The sequence below is a fragment of the Mastigoproctus giganteus genome, chromosome 5, assembly GCF_048544385.1.
Source record: "Mastigoproctus giganteus isolate SK-2022 chromosome 5, ASM4854438v1, whole genome shotgun sequence".
Classification (NCBI taxonomy): domain Eukaryota; kingdom Metazoa; phylum Arthropoda; class Arachnida; order Uropygi; family Thelyphonidae; genus Mastigoproctus; species Mastigoproctus giganteus.
The window spans coordinates 74,816,472-74,839,205 of record NC_143579.1 but is presented as its reverse complement, the minus strand read 5'-3'; the positions used below and the strand labels follow the sequence as shown (position 1 = coordinate 74,839,205).

At 35.5% G+C, this 22,734-nt stretch overlaps 1 protein-coding gene across 1 annotated transcript in view; it reads left to right on the top strand.

Moving 5' to 3' along the window:
• LOC150085497 (uncharacterized) overlaps nt 1-22,734 on the top strand; it is a 333,972-nt gene that overhangs the window by 201,753 nt on the left and 109,485 nt on the right. The window contains exon 12 of the mRNA XM_090373297.1: nt 4,114-4,212. Coding sequence (XP_090229423.1) covers nt 4,114-4,212 — 99 coding nt within the window. The remainder of the gene's footprint in view (nt 1-4,113; nt 4,213-22,734) is intronic.

Here is a 22,734-nt window from a genome sequence, read left to right as displayed (position 1 = left end):
ATCCAGTCAAATTGGCCAGACAAGATTTCCCCTCAACAAACCCATGCTGTGTCTAAACTATAACTGCACTCTTGTCTAGATGACCCTACATTGCTTCTTTTAACAGTGACTCCATTATTTTCCCTGGAACAGAAGTTAAACTAACAGGTCTGTAATTACTTGTATCACCCTTCAAAATCCCCCTTTGTGAATTGGGGATACAGTTGCACATCTCCAGTCCATGGAGACTTCCTCTAAATCCAAGGATTCTCTCAAAATTATGGCTAAGGATTTGCTTACTTCCTTCGCTGCCTACCTTAATATAACTGGATAGATCCCATCCACCCTAGGTGCCTTTCTTATGTTCAACTTCAACAATTTCTCCTCTACTTTCCTCTCAATTGTTACAAAATCATTTAGCTCTCTGTTAGTTTGATAACCTTCTGATCTCCACTTACCTACATTGTAAAGTCTATAAGAATCAATCAAATCAGAGCTAGTTATAGCAAATGCTGTGTGCAGTTTTACAAATTAAATTAGGAAAGAACACTAGTTACACACATGCACGCACGCACGCACACACACACACACACACACACACACACACACACGCACACACATTTTATGTTTCATGTTGCTATAAAGGAATAAACTATTAATTTTCAAATTGGTGTTTTTAATTGTCAGATTGGTGCTGTAGATTTGTGGTGTTAATACTATTGTAGCAATTATTAATTAAACATAAGCACCTTATTTTATTTAGAGCATGATCCTATTTATGTTTGGATCAGTTTTTGCTGGTGTATTTATAACTTGGATGGAAGGCATTTCTAGCATTAAGGCCTAATGGTGCTGACTATCAATTTGGTGTGCTAGCAGTAGCTGGTTTGCCTATTTAAAATTATTATTATTAATGTTAAATCCTAATTTTACTAGTTAAATACTAAATTTGTATGATCTTGTAGCTAAAGAACCATGTTGAAAAACAATAAAATAAGAAATAAAAATAAAAGAGCAATTTGAAAAGGAATATAAAAGGGTTAGGGAGGGAATGGGAAATTACATTCATCCACTTGGCTATTTCTCTACTACTGATAGAACAGATAGATAGTCATGCAAATTGAATGTCTCATGCATACCTGTTTTTGTAGTTCCAATAACAGTTTTACTATTATTAATTACATATTTTCAATTTTGGTATATCCCAATTAATTTTGATAATATGTGACTGAAAGTTAAATTTATTTTATGCTTGGTACTTACAGTAAACTGGTATTGGAACCCAAAGCCCGATGGGTGTGCATAAGCATAAAATACTACAATTTTTACCTGAAATCTCTGAGAAATATTGTGGGTAGTGGTTGATAGGAGAAGAGACCGTATTATCAGTCTGTGGCTGAATTTATAGGTTGCAGGAATTCTATCTGGCCAATTTGCTGGCCTGGCAGCAGTCATAACTTTTTTTAAATCTAATTCTGGGCTTTTACTATTCTATGTTAACGATGAATGGTAAATTTAGATATTAAAGGATCATTTTGATATTAACTAGTAAACTTGTAAATGTTAATGTAAAGTCATTTGGATTAGATTAGGTCGAAAGGTAGATACAGAGAGGAATAAAAAAGAAATAAGAAGTTATGTGATAAAAAATGTAATATTAATACTAAATTATAATGTTATACACTGGGGACTGGTATAACCTTTCTACAATATAGCAGCTAACACATGCCCAGTGGGATAACTATTTACATATTTACATCCTCCCACATTAGTGATTTTTTTCTAGCCCTATGGTGCATTGGAATCAATTTTTGACTTTTTTTTTGGAAAATATATAATTAACTAGACTAAATAGTGGGATGAAGCAGGTATGTGTATATTTGGGATATGATTTTGTTTATGTCAAATAATATGCTAGAAAAAATGCTGGAAAATAATACGCTTAAAACTATAGAGGGAAATTTGTAAAGGATAAAAGGGAAAAAAAAAAGGGGGGGGGGGGGAGGTGGAATAATCCAGATGGGATCGGTCAGAGAATTATTGATTTCTAAAGTGAATTGTAGGATTACTTGCTATAGGCTTAAAATTTGGACATCCAGATTATAGTGTGGTCAGCCAATGAGCCTTGTCTAAGTGCAGTAAACCTGGGGGACTAATGGGGGTTAGAGGCATTTTGTGACCCAATTTGGATTAATGTCAGTGTGATGTTCAACTGCATTGACCTGAATAGCCACATTGATGAATTTAATGAGCATATTATTTGCAACTAAATTGGCTTTTAACTTTACTAATGTACAGAGCATATCTTCCAAGATATTACAAATGTGTATTATTCTATTGGTTTTGGTTCTGATTACATTGCCATGTATCTGGTTGGCTCAATTTCTTTCCTAGTTAGTAAGTTTAATAGCTTGAAATTTGAAGTGGTCTCTTTGTCATAGTGCAGGGTGTAAATTTTATTTTCTTTAATTATGATTTCACTATCAAGGTATGTAGCGTGGAGATAGCTTCTCCTTGACTTGTAGCATATGTGACTTACAACACTCCAAATTTATGATGGCAGTTTCCAAAAAAAAATTTAAATATTTTGCACAGCTGTGATGCTGCCATATTGACTACCTCAGCTGCCTGCACAGAGGTATTAAAGGGAGTATCCACACAGATAACCCATGAAATTGCCCAAAATCATAAATTTCAAGTTAGATGCATTTTTTCTAGCAGTTCTATGTATCCACATTCAAAAACTCATCTGTCTATGCTTAGAGGGACCAAAAAAAAAAAATGGGGAAACATCCTTCCACTTTGAAGCCTAGCAACAGACTGAGACAAAATACGAATTTCAAGTGTATTAATTCTTATCAAGGAGACTTCTGGCAACTTTTAATGCATATAACATGAAATATCTGTTCAAATGATGACAACACTCACACTCCTAAATGATGGATGTTTGGAAATTATATGTGCTGTAAAGAAACAGATTTTAGAGATTTGTAAAACTAAACTAATAAAATATAAAAACTAATAAAATGTAAAACTAAACTAATAAAATGTAAAAACTAATAAAATGTAAAACTAAACTAATAAAATATAAACACTAATAAAATGTAAAACTAAAATATAAAATAAAAATAAAACTAGTTTAATAAATAAATAAACACACAATTAAATAAAAACAGCAATGATAAATGTGTTATGCACATAAAAAAACGGGCCTATGTCCAACTTACAACCGAATTGACTTATGATATGGTTGTTGGAATGGAACTCTGTTGTAAATCGTGGAGTGACTGTATATATATTTATTTATTTAGTGACAAATTGTGTGTATTGGGTGCTAATGTAATTAATAAAATGATTCTGAGAAACTGTCAAGGTTACGGAGATGACCGTTAATATGTGATTTGAAGGTTTATTTGATTAGTTATAATTCACACCTTTTGGCCACGGCATGGTCAGGTGACACCAGTCTAAATTTATTATTTATTGGCTTATAATCTTGGCTGTATTTGCCCCATACTTAATATTTTTTAAAATTTTTAGATAAATATTCCTGCCACTTTCCTTCCATTTCTACTTTTGTCTTTGTTAATTATTCGTTTCTTCACTTCTATATATATAAAAATGTATAGTTTTCTTGTAGATAGTGTTCTTTCCTAATTCATTTAATTTCTTTAATTCATAAAACTATAACACAGCATTTGTTGTAACTAGCCGTCATTCAATTTATTTTTCTAGACTGATAATTTTATTTATTATTGCATAATTGATTAAAAATAGTGCAGCATATCTTCAACTTGTCATAGCATATCTTGACATCTTCTCTTTCCTCATGATTCACACACTTTCTTTAATTTTTAAAAATAGTACAGCATTATATAACCAGTTTTTACAATCAGTTTATAGGCTTGAAAACTCTATCCATAAGAATTTTGAAATGTTGTCAAAATTAGCCTCTAAATGGTTGAGTTATTGGAATGTTTTCTGTAGAGTTTTCTTTCCAGCTTATTTCAATACCCTTGATTATTTTTTGCCTTTAAAATTTACATGGAGTGCATAAATCCCAGAAGCTAAAAATGACTAAAAAAAGCTCAAGTGTGAGGATATACAGTAACTGATTTTATTTTTATTCCTTAGAGAGCTTGTCACGGTCACTCAAACCATAGATGAAGATGAAACTTTATTTGCTTCTTACTATGAGTTTCTTTCAACAGAGGGATCACAACCAAAGTCTAAGTATGTTTAATAATTCCATTTAAGTTTTTTTGCTGTGGATGAATGTCAATATTACTAATTGAGATCCCAACTAGTGCCATGAATAAATAATTATAAAATTTATGTACAGTTGGACCTGGACCTCTCTTTAACAAATTTCCACATAGCATATTTTTATATGTAGCAAACTTTTTTGATTTCCCCTTGGTCATTGGTCATTACATTGAAAATAGTTTCTTTATAACAAAGAAAATTTCCATATAATGAACTGATTTCGAGAGACCTGAGTACGCATTGTTCACACTCTTGGTCTTTAGGCAGTAGAGTTGATGCTGTAGAAAGCATAAATTAAGAGCTAAAAGGATTAAGAATTAATCACTTTCGCTTTTAATAGCTAAAGGGTTTAATTCTTAAGAGCATTCCACAATTTAGTGTTGCCTATAAAACCTTTACTGTACCGAGAAGTAGGGCTTACAATACCGGTCAAAATCTTAATACCGGTATTTTGGTATTTTTAATTTATGAAACCGGTATACCAGTATTAATACCGGTATTCCAAAAACAAACATTTTTCTCAATAAATTTTGATGACAATTAGGTGCAATAAAGTAAGGAAAAAAACAAGTACTGTAATTACTTGAATTCATGTTTTAAATAAACTTTTATTGCAATAATAAATATTCTGAAAAAAAGTCATTAAAATACAGTTATTCTAAAAACAAAAAAATACATATTGTTACTGCAAAGTTTAGTTATGTTTAAGCATCCACACTACCTGTCTGAATAAAGTGTGTTCTTAAGAAACATAAGCAATCAATAGCATGATTGTTTAAAATGGATCTAATTTTGGTACATACAGTATTTGATTAGTGGCAGAAAATACCCTTTTGGATTCTATTCTGGTACTATTGTACTGAGATAATCGTAGACAATCTCAGTCCATATTTTCTAGGCTTGGAACTTTTTTAGCAAAAATAGTTAAGTATTTCATTAATTTCCGACTCATGTTCATCTTTTAGAATCTCATTGGAGTCGGGCAATTTCTTATTTTGGAAAGAATTTGCGGAACACTGATGTTCTATTCCATGTTGGTCTTCCATGTTTGAATTATGTTCATCATTTTCTGCAGGAGAAAGACGTTGTATTAAGCAAAGTATAATTTTCACTATAGTATCTTTACTGAGTTTGGGAGAGAGCAAAGAGTGCAGTTAAGGAATCCTTCACATATATAAATGCAAAGAACAGAAGGACAAATCAGATTGGACCCTTATGCAATGGTCGTGGGATAGTATTAGATAACATATCTGAAGTTGCAAATGAACTCAACAGTTCCTTTGCATCGATATTTACATAAAAAAAAACCTCTGTCAATGAGATGTTATGGAAGTGAAGTTGAAAAAAATGTAATTAATGATGTTGAAATTTCAAATGATTATTTAATGAGAACTTTCACACCTACAGGTGAGTAAGGCTCCATTGGTTGATGGCATATACCCTATAATCTTAAAGGAGGCAGCAAGTGAGTGCATTGAACCATTAAGGCTAGTTATGAGAGCATCACTGGACTCAGGAGAGATTCCGGTGGATTTGTGTAAATTGGAAAATAAAGGCAATTCTAGGAGTGTAACGGGAAATTACTGATCGACCAGTCTAACTTCAGTAGTAGGGACAATCATGGAGGCAATGATCAAGGGTGGAATTCAGGATCATTTAGATGGAAATGGAATTCTGTAGGATATACAGCATGGTTTTGTAAAGGGAAAATCATGTTTAACAAATCTGGTTAGCCATTTTGAGGGATCACTTGTGAGCTGGATTTAGGGAATAATTTCAACATTGTTTACTTGGATTTCAGCAAAGCATTTGACTCAGTCCCACATGAGTGGGACTGAGTCAAATGCTTTGCTGAAATACTTTATAAGCTGGAGCAGGCTGGAATCATAGGGAATATGGATAGCACGATGGCTTGAGGGCACCTGGCAGAGGGTTGTGATAAATGGTTATTATTCAGGTTGGGTTAATGTAAGAAGTGGGGTTCCCCAAGGATCAATATTGGAACAACTGTTGTTTTTGATTATCTTAAATGACATCTATGAAGGGGTTGAGGGCATGAGGTCTAAACTTGCAGATTATGTAAAGATCAGTAGAGTAGTTAATGATCGCCACCAAGCAGAGCTTCTTCAAGTGATCTAGATAGACTTCCAGGATGGTCAGAAAAGTGACAGCTATGCTTTAATTCAGCAAAATGCAAGGTCTTACACCTGAGGAACAACAACCCCAAAATAACTTATACACTTGGTGGAGTTGAACTAAAGTCAGTAGTGGAGGAACGAGACTTGGCAGTTGTGGTACTGTCGGACATGAAATTGTCCGAGAATTGTGGATAGGTTGCAGTGTTGTGTGGTGATTCATTGTACATTTGCTAGTAGAGATAACGACACCATAATCACATCAAGGTAATTTTATAACCTTTGTGATTAAATTATAAACCATTATTTTTTTTTAAATTAGTACCGAAAAACCAGTATTTTTTTTGTATTAATACTGGTATTTCAATACCGGAAAAAAATTACTGGGGTCCTGATATTGTAAGCCCTACCAAGAAGTCACTCAACTGCTATCTATGTGTCCACAGTCATTGGCAAAGATTAAGGAATATTCCCGACACAGACATTGGCTCTGGTCAACCTGTTTTCTATTGTAAGCATTCTATTAGAGAATTAGGAGAGTGATTTTCCTTTATCCCTGAAACTTATTTGTTGTTTCGCAGAAATGAGTCATCCACACTTTCACTAAATTTCACCTGTCTCTGTATGGTTGATACAAGTTGTCCCTAAATCAGTTTTGTTTTAGCTGCTGTGCAAGTAACCTTACAGTGTCTAAGAGGAAATCCTTGAGTGTAGTGGAAAAAGTGGAAGTGCTTAATAGTGTAGATTGCGGTGTTAAAAAAAAGAAATCGCTTTAAAGTTTGGTGTCTCTGCCAGTAGTGTGGCAACTATTCTGAAAAACTGTTTCAATTCCCAAACTGTTTGAGGAAATGGGACCCATTCAGAAGGGTGCAAAATTATGCCTGTATGAAGATGTAGATGAAGCCATTTTTAAGTGGGTGAAGTTTATTTTAGGCAAAAACATGCTGATATCAGGGCCATTAATAAAAGAAAAGGCTATGGAGTACGCATCTTTTCTCAAGCATAAAACTTTCCAAGCCAGTTCTGGTTGGCTCGACAAATTTAAAAAGCACCATGGCTTACCCTAAAAAGTTATTTCTGGTGAAAGTGGAGTTGTAATTGAAGACTTTACCCATTGGAAAGAAACAGTTTTGAAAAAAATTATGGAGGACTATGAGCCCAAAGACATATTCAACGTTGATGAAACAGGTCTATTTTTTAAATGTTTGCCAAACAAGACACTGAATTTTAAAGGTGATAAATGTGTAGGTTGTAAAAATAGTAAGGAGAGAATTACAGTCTTGTTTGGTGAAAATATGGCTGGTAATGAAAAACTGAAGCTTTTGGTAATAGCCAAAAGTAAACAACCACGATGTTTCAAAGGAGTAAAGTCGTTAGAGTTGGACTACAAGTACAACAAAAAAGCTTGGATGACAAGTGAAATTTTTGAACAGTGGATTTTAAAATTCAATAGAAAGATGACGAAATAAAACAGAAAAATGGGTTTGATTGTCGACAACTGCCTTGCCCACCTTCACTCAGTAATTTTGAAACTTACAGGTGTGAAGCTTGTTTTCTTCCCTCCAAATACCTCGTCCAAATTGGAGAATTTTAAACATTATCAAGAATTTTAAAATGTACTACCGAAGGTGCATACTGAAAAAAAAATTATACTGAGAATATAAACCAACCAACTTATAGATTCTGTTAATAGATTTGTGGATGTGCATATCAGAGTTGGCAAAAGTTTGGAGTCAAGATGTGACAAGTTGTTTTGCAAAAGCAGGTTTTGATAAAATGCCAATTAACAGCTATGAGAGGGATGAACTGCTACAAGACATTGAGCAATCTTGGGAAGAATTCCGAGTGAGAGGTTTGATCAGTGGAGAAATTGTTTTTGAAGAATTTTTAGGAATTGATAATGATGTCACAGTAGCTGAATATCAGAGTGACTCCAACATTTTGGAGAGTATTCAAAGAACGAGTGAGAATATCGACAATGAGTTGTATGAAATTGAGGGCAATGAGGGCAATATTAAACCTTCCAAATATGAAATGTTGCTAGCATTTGAAACTTTGCGTCGATGCCTTCAGTGTGAAGAAAATGTGCCAGAAAATATATTTGAGTGCTTAAACAAATGCAAACATTTTTATGAATGATGTACAGTAAAATCCAGTGTACAACAAAAAATAACCAAATATTTTACTACATAATTCTTAATAGTGTATTAATATATTGTGTGCATCATGTAAATAGTAATTTCTTAATGTGTGTATTAATAAATTAATTGTTTTAAAATATTTTCATTCCCACTTATTTCTGATTATTTCCCATTTTTTGCTGTATTCTGAGTTGAATTACAGTATTTTTCATTGTTGAAAAGGTCATATTTCTTTATAACGAAATTTCTGTATAACAAATTTTTTCAAGCAAACGATCAATTTCATTATATGGAGGTCCTACTGTATTTAAAGCACCAGTTTTTATAGCTGTTTACACTTTAGGAAATTCTTTAGAATAAAGTGAATTTTTTGTTTAAATATTAAGCAAAATGTGCCCCAAATTGTAACAAAAATGGTTGCAGGGCATGTGTTGCCTAAATTTATTTTTAATTTCAGGAAATTTTTTTATTATTATTATTTTTTAAATTCTGCCTGGAATATACCAATATTTCATCTTTTCTTAATAGATTAAATATAAAAAACCGGAAATTTTTATACCTTTCATTTCCAAAAAATAAAACTTTTTTATTATTCTGCTGAAAATTAAAAAAAAACATTACAGACACAAAATATAAATGTGAACTATTAGGCTCATTCATTTTCTAGTTTAAGAAACTGTTAAGCATGCAAATTTTCAAGTGTGTGTGCACGTGCATGTATTTATACTTATTACATATAGTGAAGGGGTTAGTGCCACTGCACCATGTTTTGTTTGTAGCAAACTGCCAAGGTAGATAATTGGCATCATTTTAATTCTATCTCATATTGTGAATACCTTCACAATGAGTTGCCATGGTATTGTACTACCTCAAATAAGTAATGCTTCACCAATGGAGAAGGCTAATGTTACTTATTCTTGGCATATACACCACTCAGATGCACCGTTTTGAGGCTTGTTAATCTTTTCTCGGTGGGCAGTCTCGTCTCTCCTTGGTATTGCAGCCGTGATAATCCGGTTATGAAGTTTAACTCCACAATATGAGAGATGTCTGATGGTGATCAATAGTATAAACCAGGGGTGGGCAACCTTTGGCCTTGCTGGCCAACTATGGCTGACAAATATGCATAATCTGGCCTGTGGTCTTTTTCAGAATATATATAATAAAGAGCCCTCCATTTATTATATATATTTTTGAATTAATGGAATTTCTGACATAAATTTAGAAAATATTCTGCTCATTGCTATGACAAATATTAAAACAGATATCAATTCACTGATACAAAATAAAACAGTGTCAAATCTCTCATTAAATATTATAAAAACAAAATATTGCAAAATTAGAAAATGTATTCAATGGTATTAGTCACTGCCACTGGAATTGTATTTGTAATTATAATTGTATTTTTTTAACTTATCTTGAATTTGTATTTTGTTTTTCTTATTAATAAAATTAATTATATATAAGTGTATGTATAAATATTATGATAAATAACATAAACTATTTATGACAATTTTTTATTATACACCATTTTAATAATCCTAACCATTTATAAAGGTTGCCCACCTCTGGTGTAAACTAAGGTTATTGTTTTGCATAAGGCATGGTGAAATGGCACTAACCCATTCACTAGTGAATCTTACATGTAGTCTCATACTTTATGCAAAATAATCAACTTATTACATATATAAATACAGTCCATTCCGGTTATTTGGGACACATTGGGACTAGTGCATTTTGGCCCGATTAAGCGGCTGCCCCAATTATCCGAAGTTTCATGTAAATAGTTAAAAATACAATGTACCCACCTTTTACAATTGGTTCACTGTACAATCAAATCATGTTACCACGAACTCAACATAGTAAAGTACCGTTCACTATATGATGTGCAGTAAACGCGGTCATTGTGATTACGTTTGTGAATTGAATTTTAATTCTATTAAACAGCAATTCTAATTAGCGAAAATAGGAGGAATATTATCCACAGGCTATAAAAGCAAAGATATATTAAGCACAAATTTACCCTTTATTACCTTACCAATTAAAAAATTAAATGATACGTGAAAATCGGAAGAATATATGTGATAATTGGAATAATTAATACGTACTGTAATGTTGTTGACATTTGACGTACTGTTGATGTTTCTGTTCACTGACATTTGTGGTTGGGGGTTAAAATTTAAAACAGTAAAAAGATAAGCAATCAATAACAAAGAACATGGCACACATACAAATTACAAGTAACATAATATGCGCAAGTGAGAACGGAGTAACAAGTTACAAAGCTTTAAAAATAGGAATGAAGAGAAGAAAATTAATTTTATTTATATGATTGAAGATTTCATGGAAGTGTAAACACATTTCACCATAATAACACACAGAATTCCAGCTGTTGGTATTATCAAAAATTCAGTAAGATCGAATTTACTGCCCATTTATGATAACTTTCACTAACAGAAAAGCCCAATAAACAGGTGGCTGCTAATTGTTTTTATTGTTTTATGGTTGTGACCTCCAGAATTTTGACCAAACCACGTGGTACCGTCGGAGACAATCGTAGAGTAATCTCCAGTGCTGCGGTCTCCTGCCAAAATTAAACGGCATGCTGTCCCAATTAAGCGAAGTAAACCCTGGCTATTTTCTCGATTGGTTTCTGTTTTTTAAGATTTGCTCCAAATAAACGGCTGCCCCGATTAACCGGTGGCCCAAATAACCGGAATCCACTGTATCTTTAAAAAAAATGAGAAAATGTATTCAACGGTATTAGTCACTGCCATTTTCAAAATTATTTCAAATTTTTGCACTGCAAAGCATGTGAAATTTGAATATTATATATTTTCTACCTGTCCAGAGAATATTGCACTTTGTGTTTCCATTCTTATTATACGAAAACAATAAAAAAATTTTCGAAACCAAACTGTATGAGGATGGGTAAAAGTTAGCTATTTATAGAACTAATGGGAAAGTAAAGGCAGGTAGCCCTGAACTAGAAACAAACTTTGCTGAAAACATAACTGAAAACTCTGTAGCATCAGCCCCTGTCAGGTCACATGGTATACTTCAGGGAAAAACATTGGAAAGACTTAGGTTGTGTGATTCTAGCTGGAAAGACTTATGTTGTGTGATTAGCCTAGCTGACAGACAGCTAGGCTAAGTGGATGCCACTAGCTAGTTACCATCTTTGGAACATGGAGCTGGGTAAAGGAATACTGTCTTACATACACATGAGGAGAACAGAATCTATTTGAATGCCCTTAGCCATGAAGGGCACAAAGTTCTTTTGATCATGTCAAAATAGATGTACAGTGGAGATTGAATAGTGTCCAAAATTGCCAAATGAGTCACCAAAGTGACAAAATGAGACAAAGTCACAAATTCCAAAGTCCACACAAATCACATATTACTTACAGAAGCTATAACCACAGAAGTTGGTAGTAGTTCACTAAGGCAAAAGTAATAGCTCCACCAAGACCCCATCAGTTCATCAAATATGAAGTAACAGCTTCAAACTGTAAGACAGAAAAGTCACAGCATCAATCAAAGATGCCACAGAATATATAGGCATATTAACAATATCCTAGGAGTAGAGTTACTAGTAACTACTTAGCACATTCCACACCTGCAACCCACCACACAACTTTTTAAAAATTTTTACTACATGGATGTTCCTTATACTGTGAGATAGGTGTACTGGCGACAGTGTCTCACTGAACCGTAACCCACTTCCTCTCACCTGAACCACATTAATCTGGCAGTGGTATTGTATCACCTCACAGGGACAGCAGGAAAATATTTAATTGTGGTGACTCACTGGTTGGAGATTAGCAGTTGTTACTTTTTGTACCTTCTTAATAGTGTCTTTAGTCTTGCATATGCTGCTATTTTTGGCCATTTATATTGTTGTTCACTTTGTGCAAGTGGGCTTGGCCTATGAGGCAGTGCAGTGTCATTTACATTACTCCATTGTGTCCGGCAAAGTGCATTTTGTTGTGTAGTAAAACTGTTTTTCATCACAATGGCATGTAATCCACTATCTAAGAGCTTTTCAAAGTTCACCACTCACCTATGTGGGTATTCTCACTGGGTGAATACCCACATTTCCCTGCTTACATAGAGTACCCACATATGTGGGTGCTCTATGTAAGCAGGGAAATAAGAGAAATTGCTGCCACAGGTGAAGACGTAGACTTCTGCAACTGCTGCAAGCCAATAAGGTTTCATTGAAATTTTATCGTATTTTAGATTAGTTAGCATATTAATTTGTGTTTTACAAAAAGATTAAATAGGCTTAGTGGCATTCGTTAGCTTATTTTTTAAATTTAGCTAATGTTTTGTAAGTTACAACTCGCTGTTTATTCCTGCCAAAAACATGCTATTTAGTGGTTTTTGGCAGGAATAATAATACTGGTTACACTACAATATTCCCACCAAAAACACCACTATATAGCGTGTTTTTAGTGGGAATATTGTAGTGTAACCAGTAGCTCAGAAGAATAGTAATGTTTAATAAATAAGTATTTTGAAGGGTTTAATCACCTTTTGGGCATATATCTGTCGTATTTTTTGATTATTTAGTGTATTAATTTGCGTTTTACAAATAGATTAAATAGACTTAGTAGTGTTCGTTAGCATACTTTTTTTTAAATTTAGCTAGTGACTTTGTAAGTTACAACTTGCTACTCTTACTGTATCGTAGTAGTGTTTTGGCTGGAATATTGTAGCATAATCAGTAGCGTAGAAGAATAGTAGAGTTTTAATTGTAATAAATAAGTATTTTGAAGGTTTTAATCGCTTTTTGGGCATATATCTTGTGTTTAGCTAAGGATATAACTAATTTAGTATTGTGGTTGTTACAGTATAGCGTAACTTGATAACGTATATCTCGAATTCGATAGCTAAGGTATAATGTAAAACTATATAGCGGAATATGTATTACTGCATTAGCTTAGTATAGCATTTTAAAGTCAAGTATAGTATAGTAAATAAATTAATTAAATTTGTTAACCTTATTAATTAATTAAATTGTATTTAAACAGAAATGATTCCCCAGACTAGAGCAGCAAAGCAATGGGCACAAAGTAGCGGGAGTGCTGTGTCTAATGGAAGAACCGAAGGGGGCGATTCTCCAACACACAGCCTAAAGAATGTGCAACTTGCGAGATGTTTGCAGACCTTTCTGAGATGGGACATGATGTTGCCAAGGGGGGGATATCTTTGTGTGAGCTCTATGTCAGCAGTGTGAAGAAGTTAGGTGCCAACTCAGCATTGTTATGAGCCTTTATGAGAGCTTGAAGGACAGGGTAGATGCCCTCGAAGGAATTAAATTGGGGGACCCATCAAGTTCTCAGCTGCCCACATCCAATGCCAGAGCTTGCTCTTGATCATCAGGCAACACAGTAGCAACCTTCAGGGCGGAATGCACTGGTCCCAGAGGATCTAGTTATTGTTAGTGACTCTATTGTCAGGAAGATAGGAAATATACTGTGCAAAAAGTATAGGTGAAATAGGACCAGGATAGGTTTGCCAGGGGCAAAAGTTGATGATGTTGTAGAGCAGATATCATCTTTTAAGGGCACAAAGGGTGATATTGTTGTACATGTTGGAACTAATGACATTAAGAGTAGGAGATGTGCAGACTTACTTAAAATATAAAGGTCAATGTTGAAAAAAAGTCACAAGTTAGGCTTAAATTGGAAAGTGTCTGCAATTCTGCCCAAACATGATTTTTTTTTTTTTTTTTTTATGTAAACCGCAAACACGAGAGGTATTAGAACCTATAGTATTTAGTACCGTGCTTGGGTTGGAGATTGAGAAGACAAAAGAAGATATTTGTTGATATTAGACTTGAACTTTTGTAGACTGTAATTTTCAGGAAATACGTATGAAGGAAGGTTGTTCCAGAAAACGGCAGTTGAATGAATAAATGAGGAAGATGAAAAGTTGGTTCTGTGAGTTTGAAGTTGGACAGTAAATGGATGTTGGCTGCACGTGTTCGGACTGTTTTGAAAGAGAGAGTGGGAATTATAGAATCCAATTCAGAAGAATTGGATTCTATAATTCCATGGAAATATCTGTAGAAGAGGCATTCAGCAGAAACAGTACATCTATAAGACAGCGAGTGGAGAGACTGTTAGAGATGAATGATTAATTAACCTAACTGCTCCCCTTCTGAATGGAATCAAGAAGCCTGAGAGAGGTTTTGGGGGCACCACCCCAGGTGTGGGAACAATATTCCATAGTAGGGATTTGCGATTTATACAGAGTGAGCAGCTGTTTGGAAGAAAAGTAACACAGAGAGTGAAAGAGAAAACCAAGTTTTTTAGATGCAGAGGAAGCAATATTTGTAATGTGCTTGTGCCAAGAGAGATTAGAAGTCAGGGTAAGCCCCAAAAGAGATATATCATTTTGCCTAGAAATCGGAGTGTCACCAAAGATAAGCATAGGAGCAGAAGAATCCTTTTTGCAAGATATAAGACAAAACCGAGTTTTAGAAGGAATGAAGTTGTCTTTACCCCACTGGAGAATTACCAGAAGATCCGCAAATAAGGAATTGGTAGCAGATTTTTGAGAAGTTGAAGTTGATTGAGCAGGGCAAGGTTTCTCAAAATGGAATGCAATGTGCTATCATCTGAACTCCACTGAACCTTTCCATTAAGTTAGTCCATAAATGGGTAGCATAAGCCAGAATATCGCCAGTGGATCGACACTGACGGAATCCATACTGGCGATAGTTGATCAGACGGAAGGTTTCTAGGTAGTTTAAGAGTTGGTGGTTAATTGATTTCTTGATTACTTTAGAAAGAGTAGAGGTAATTGCAATGGGATGATAATTGGATGGGAGGGATTTGTCATCCTTTTTAGGAACTGGCTGGATATGAGCAAATTTCCAAGCAGAAGGAAAACCACTTTTGGAATAAGAAAGTGAAAAAAGATGGCAAAGAATAGGAGTAAGTTCAGGAGCACAGATTTTGAGAACAAGTGGAGAAATACCATCGGGAGCTGGAGCTTTCTTAGCATCAAGATTCGTCAAAATCCTATCCTTTTGACGGAAGACCACAGGTGGCATTGAATGGAGCGTGTTGGGAATGGTGGGAGGTGTTTTACCAAGATCATTAATACAGGAGTTGGAAGAAAAATGGGATGCTAGCAGGTTAGCTTTATCCTTGGCTGAAGTGACAACAGAACCAACTGGTTTTGACAGAGGTGGGAGCAGAGATGGGCAAAAGTTGTGGCCAGTAGCTTTTGCAAGAGACCAGAATGCTCGGCTACCATTAGGGCAAGAAACAAGTTTTCTACTCTTAGCCTGTTCAAAATCTAGTTTGGACTGATTAATAACTGCTTTACAATTGTTGCGAGCTTTGATGTAGGCAGAAAATGAAACTGAAGATTTGGAAACAAGCCAATTACTATATACAACTTTCTTCTCTGGATCAGCCTTAGCACATTTATTGGAAAACCAAGACTTTTAGATAAAGGATGAGATTTTAAAATGGAGTGTGGAATAAAGAATTCTGTTCCTACAAAAATAATTTCACTGACACGATCTGAGCAAACGCTGACATCAGAAGTTTTGAAACAGTAATCCGACCAAGGAAAAGAAGAAAAGAAATCTCGCAGGTCATCCCATTTTGCATTCTTGTAATGCCAAACAACACGTGGTTGGGAATAGCCATGAGATAAAGGCTCCATTGGACAAGAGATAATCACCAAGTTATGATCTGAAGTGCCAAAAGACCTCTCAATTCGACCGTGTACTTAGTAGGGTTGTTTGTGAGAAAAAGATCAAGCATGTTGGCTGTATGATTAGGATTGTCCGGGATTCTTGTAGGTAAATGAACAATCTGTGCAAGGTCATTGGTAATTGCAAAAGCCTCAGCATCTCGACCAGCTGGGTCGGTGTGACCAGAAAACGGAAGCCAGCTGGAGTTGTGAACATTAAAATCACCAAGAAAAATTACCTCACTGTTAGCAAAGTTGGTTGTTGTTGTTGTTATTTGGTTTTTAGGAGCATTAGCAACTAAGGCCATATTGCTCCGGGAATATGCGGTGGTCATTTCCTGACCTTTCCGTATCCTCCGTATTTGGTGGTGACGGGCTCAAACCCCGGTCTAATCAAGAAGCGTGGGCTACGCACTGCTGCTCCTTCCCACCTGGCTACGGAGGCACCTAGCAAAGTTGGACTGGAGAAAGTCAAGTTGCAAAGAGAGGAAGTCAAAGAGCTCCAAGTGATTAGTGGAGTTGGGAGAACGGTAGAGACAACAGATGAATTTGACACAACGAGGTAGAGAGATTTTAAGCCAGAGAGGATTGAAGAGAGGACATTCCAAATTACCAAATCTCTGACAGGGAATATCAGAATGGACATATGCACAAGTACCATCTTTGAGGCGAAAGGAATCATACAGCGAATAATTTGGACATCTGAGATGAGCAGTAGTTGAATCAACTGATAACTGAGATTCTGTCAGAATAAGTACATGGGATTCGGCAGACTCAATGATATCCAAGTGGAAATGGACATCGTTGAGATTAGAATTGAGACCACGTATATATTTGTGAAATGAATTAGGAAGTGTTTGGATTGCTTGTACATGATAGGAGCGAGTATATGATGAGAATCTTGTAAATCAGTTCGGCCCTGGAGAGATTGTGCAAGGCTCATGGGGTAGAATTTTTCTCAGCATGGTCTGTGCTTGTTAACAGGAGAGATTGTTTCTACAGGGATGGGATACACTTAAATAAAAAGGGTGCAAGAATATTCGCTGATGCTATCGAGACTGTTAGGTGGGTTGAAAAATTTCTAGCTGGGGGGTGGATTCACAGTCTAATAGATTAACAGTAGCCACAGGCAGAGGTGAAAGTGATTCTTGCACTGCTTCTATTGGAATGAGCAACAGCTTGCAAAGCAATGTTCAGTCAGTCCTCGTATAACATGTGTTTACACTACACGAATTCAATCATAAACGATTTATAAATAGGGGAACGATATCGTATATAACATGAACCGAATTCGCTTATCCACGATTCGCCTTTGTGTTTACAAGAAATGGCAGTCAAATGCGGAATCACCCCAACTGAACGCAACACGATAGGTATGAAGAGAAGTTTCTCAAAATGTATTTATGTTTTTTTATTTCAGTGAAGGGGAAACACATTTCACCATAATAACGTAAAAATCCACACAATTCCAGCTATCGGTATTATCGCAAATGCAATTAGATCGAGTTTACTACCAGTTTATAACAGATTCCACAAGCAGTGGAATCTGTTATAAACTGGAAACTGTTTTTAATGTTTTATGGTAGTAATGCCTAGAAATGTGCTTTAGTAAAATATGAGCTAGTGAGGTGTTAATGGTGTGTCTCTGCCTTTATGGTGTTGTTTATTCAGTTGCTACACGTGCACAGCTTTGTTTATGTGTATCAAGCATGCCTCCTCATTTTGTAATTGTGCTTTATTCCCTAAAAATGAGAAAAATACTTAAAAGGTGTGAAAAGGAAGCATCCTGGTGAAGACACTACAGTTTCAGAGAGAAATAGAAAAGCAATATTGATAAACAGAGGCGGAGTGGGTCAAAAATTCTTCCCCGGGAAAATTTGTAGTGGCCTAATACTAGCATTTATGGCCAAAATCACATCGGCCTCCGGCCCACCGGGGTTTTCCAAGTAGGGCTTATGGGCAGTCCATCTCTGTCGATAGAGAAAAAATATGAAATTGTGAAACGCTTTGAGCGAAATGAAAGACCATGTGATATTGCAAGTGCTACTGCACTAAATGAGGCAATGCCGAGAATTACAAAGAATGCAGAGAAAATAAAAACAACTTTCATAGCAGGAACAACTCAAAGTGTAATTAAAATCCATTAGATTAAGACACAAAGAATTGGAAGAGATGGAACAGCTGTCATCTGTTTCGATAGAAAATCAAACAAAAAATGTTTGCTTATGATAGAAGCAAAAGCATTAGCAATATTTTATTATGTAATAGTTGTAATAAAATACTTACGTATTTTATTATGATTATTTATTGTGTTTAGTAATGTTTTGGTTACAAATGTGTGGGTTCAATCTTGGGTAGTCGGCACCTAACCCTATTTTCCCATAGGGCTTATTGTTTATATTGCACGATTTTGCATTACATGAGGGTTTCAAGGATCGTGCTATATGAGAACTGACTGTACTGGGGATTTCAAGTGCTGCTGGGAGTCATCATGTAACAAGTATATACATGGGTTGTGTTAGGGTAACTAAGAGTAAGAATAGGTGTATGTATACTTGCATGTACACCAATGCTAGGAGTATAGTAAATAAATTTGATAAATTTGAACTGCTAGTCAAGACATCAAGAGCAGATATTGTTGCAATATCCGAGACGTGGTGCCACACGGATATAAGCAGTGCAGAATTGAAATTAGGGGAGTACAATGTGTACAGAAAGGATAGACAGGACAGGACAGGAAGGGAGGAGGGGTTATGCTGTTAGTTAAGAAACACATAAAATCTAAGGAAGTGCATCCAATTGACATTGGTGAACAATGCAGTGTTGAGTCAGTGTGGTGTGACATAAGCACTGGGAAAGAGAAAATGAGAATAGGTGTGTGTTATAGGCCTAATGAATCTGATGAGTATTATGAGCAGTTGTGCAGAGAAATAGAGTGGATAAGTAAATCAGAATGTCTTATAATGGGGGATTTTAACTTTCCAGATATTGACTGGAACTTGTGGATTGGTCACTCAGACACTAGCAAGACTTTTGTGGATTTATTGGATGACATGTTTTCTACAGTAACATGTTCAAGAGGCAACCAGAGGGAGTAATACTCTTGATCCAATTATCAACAGTGATTCTTCATGCGTTAAGAATCTGCAGATAAAGAAACCACTAGGTTTCAGTGGCCACAGTGTGTGGGATTTACTTAAAGGTGTAACTAATTTACTAGTTTTTGCTTTCGTAAAGGTGACTACAGTGGTCTCAGAGAATTTTTAAATTCTATACAATGCGATCAACTGATGATGTTACCAATAGTTAATTCTGAATTGGAGGCCTTCAGTGAATTAATGTTGGAGGGTACTAGTCTATTCATACCAACTAAGAAATACTGTTCAAGGTTTAGGCCTAAATGGATATCAGATGAATTAATGCGGCTCGTGGCAGAGAATGAAAATGCATGGGATGTATGTAAATTATCAGGCGACACAGAAGCCTTGCAGATATAATCTAGTCTGTAATCAAGTCTAGTCTATAAGATTGGCAAAGGATGCAAAGAGTTCTTTACTTATGTAAACTTTAGAAGGAAAGGGATGAATCAGATTGTTCCACTTAACATAGATGGTTTGACTATTGATGATCATGCTCAGGTAGCTGATAAACCAAATAAGTATTTTGCATCTACATTCACACATGAGGAGTTATTCAAGGAGGGGAATGCCAGAAGTTTATCAAATTTAACAAAGAGCTACATGATTTTGTAATAATCGAGAGAAAAGTGAAGGAGAAATTGTTGAAGTTAAACATAAGGAAGGCACCTGGGATGGATGGGATCTATCCAGTTACATCAAAGGAGGCAGTAAAGGAGGTAAGCAAAGCCTTAGCCATAATTATGAAAGCTTCCTTGGACTCTGGGGAGGTCCCCATGGACTGGAGATGTGTACATGTATCCCCTATTCATAAAGGGGGTTCAAAAGGTAACACAAGTAAATATAGACTTGTTAGTTTGATTTCTGTTCCAGGGAAAATAATGGAGTCACTGGTTAAGGAAGCGAAGCAGGATCATCTAAACAAGATGCAGTTATAGTTCAGACTCAGCATGGGGAAGTCTTGTCTGACAAATTTGATTGGATACTATGATGTGGTCACAAAGGAATTGGATGCAAAGAATAATTTTGATATCATATACTTGGATTTTAGGAAAGCTTTTGATACTGTGCCACGTGGAAGACTACTGTACAAAATGGAACAGTATGGCATTAAGGGCAAGATGCTACAATGGATAAAAGAATGGTTGAGCGGAGGAAGACAGAGTGGTTATCAATGGGCACTGCTCTTCGTGGAATAATGTTATTAGTGGAGTCCCCCAGGGTTTGGTGTTGGGCCCATTGTTGTTTTTGGTATTTATCAATGATATTGATGAAGGTATATCAGGGTTAAGGTCTAATTTTTTCAGACGATACAAAGGTTGGCAGTGTTGTTAATGACAGTACAGATAGTATTCTACTGCAACAGGATCTGGAAAAGTCGAGCAGATGGGTTGAGGAGTGGCACCTGAAGTTTAACATTGAGAAATGCAAAGTACTGCATATGGGTAACAGTAACCCCAGAGTAACATATCAGCTTGGTGGTAGTACACTCAGGTTAGTGGAGAATGAAAAGCACCTCTTGGTAATTGTGCAGTCAGATATGAATTTTTCTGAGCAGTGTAAAAAGGCTGCAAGAGTAGCTCATGGTGTCTTCTCAATGATATACAGAAATTTTGTTAGCAGGGATAAGTGGGTGATTGTACCCTAGTATAAGGCAGTGGTCAGGCCACACCCTGAGTACTGTATACAGATCTGGAGGCCTCGTCTTAGGAAGCATGTGGAACTGCTGGAACGAGTACAGAGAAGGGCAACGAGATTGTTGAGTAGAAGAAAAAGTTTGTATTACCAAGAAGGTTTAAGTTCTGCAAATTGCAGCTTCTGGAGACTAGGCACCTACGAGGTGATCTAATTGTGAGGTGTATAAGGCCTTGAATGGATTGAGTAAGCTGAATGCTAATTGGATTCTTCCTCTTGTTCAGATTACTCTACCTGAGGGGACATAAATTCAAATTGAGGAAAGAAAATTGTAGTATAGATGTGCAGAAATTCGCCTTTAGCCAGCGAGTGGTTGATAGTTGGAACAAATTTTCATCTGTTGTAGTGGAGGTCAGCAACTTAAATAAGTTAAAGGCAGAACTAGACAAACATTTGGAGTGAAAATGAAATGGGTGTTTTTTTTTTGTTTTTTTTGCTGATGGTATATAAGCTTGCTTTCTTGCATCATATGCCCTACTAATGCTAATGCTCAGTTCCAGTATATGTGGACACAAACAGTAAATCAGCTAACTTCAGGGAATTTTCATGTATTGAAAAGAATATATTGACTCCATTGGTGCGAGAGTATATGTGAACAGGTGAAGTTTTTGCTTTTTTATCGACTTAAATTGGCATATTAATTTATTTTTTATAGTTGCTTTATATTCCTAGTAACGATACTTTAGTTTAAATTGAATTTAAATAGAGATTTTGTAGATTATTACTTAGTATCGATAAGGGTATCAAATCCACATGTGGACAGGTTTTGCTGCTCCCGCGAACGAAAAGTTTTTAATTATACTTAGTTGCTTTATTGACTTAATTGTTAGATTAAATTATTTTCTATAAGTAGCTTATAGACCTAGTCAAGCTCTGTGGTTTATTTTGAATTTAGATAGCGCGATTTGGAAAGTAAATAATACCTAGTGTCCAAAGGATTAACTGTTTGTAACTTGCCGCCATTGTTATATGATACGTGTGCTAGCGTAAGGTTTAACGGAAAACTAGATAGCGAGCATAGTAGTATCAGTTAATCGGTAAAATTTATTAATCTTATTAAATTTCATTGTCAAATGCATTGTACTTTTTTTAACTAAATAAATATAGCGACCTAGTTATTAAAAATGTAACATTATAAATGAATACATATAAGTTGACAGGGGATAAGAAAGTCATATAACGTAACTCGGAGATAATATTTGATACCGAAATATATATATATATAGTGTTATAACTGCATTGGGATATAGGTTTAGGATTATATTTTGTATTGGAATTTTATTGAATTTGAATAGAAATCATGACTCAGACCAGAGCAGTAAAGCAAAAGGCACAAACTAGTGGAAGTGCTGTGGCTCAGGGGGAGAACTAAGGGAGGGCGGTTGTCCTCTGAATCAGTCTATTGAAATGCACTGCTTGTTTGATGTTTGTGGAGCAATCAGGAACGGGACATGATATTGCCAAGGGGAATGTCTTTCTGTGTTCATGATGTAAGGAGTGCAAGGAAATCAGGTGCCAACTCGGCATTGTTATGGGTTTATATGAGAGCTTGAAGGACAGGGTGGATGCCATTGAAGGATTTAAATTGAGGGCCCATCAAGCTCTCAGCTGCCCACATCAATGCCAGAGCTTGCACTTGAACATCACGCAACACAGCGGCAA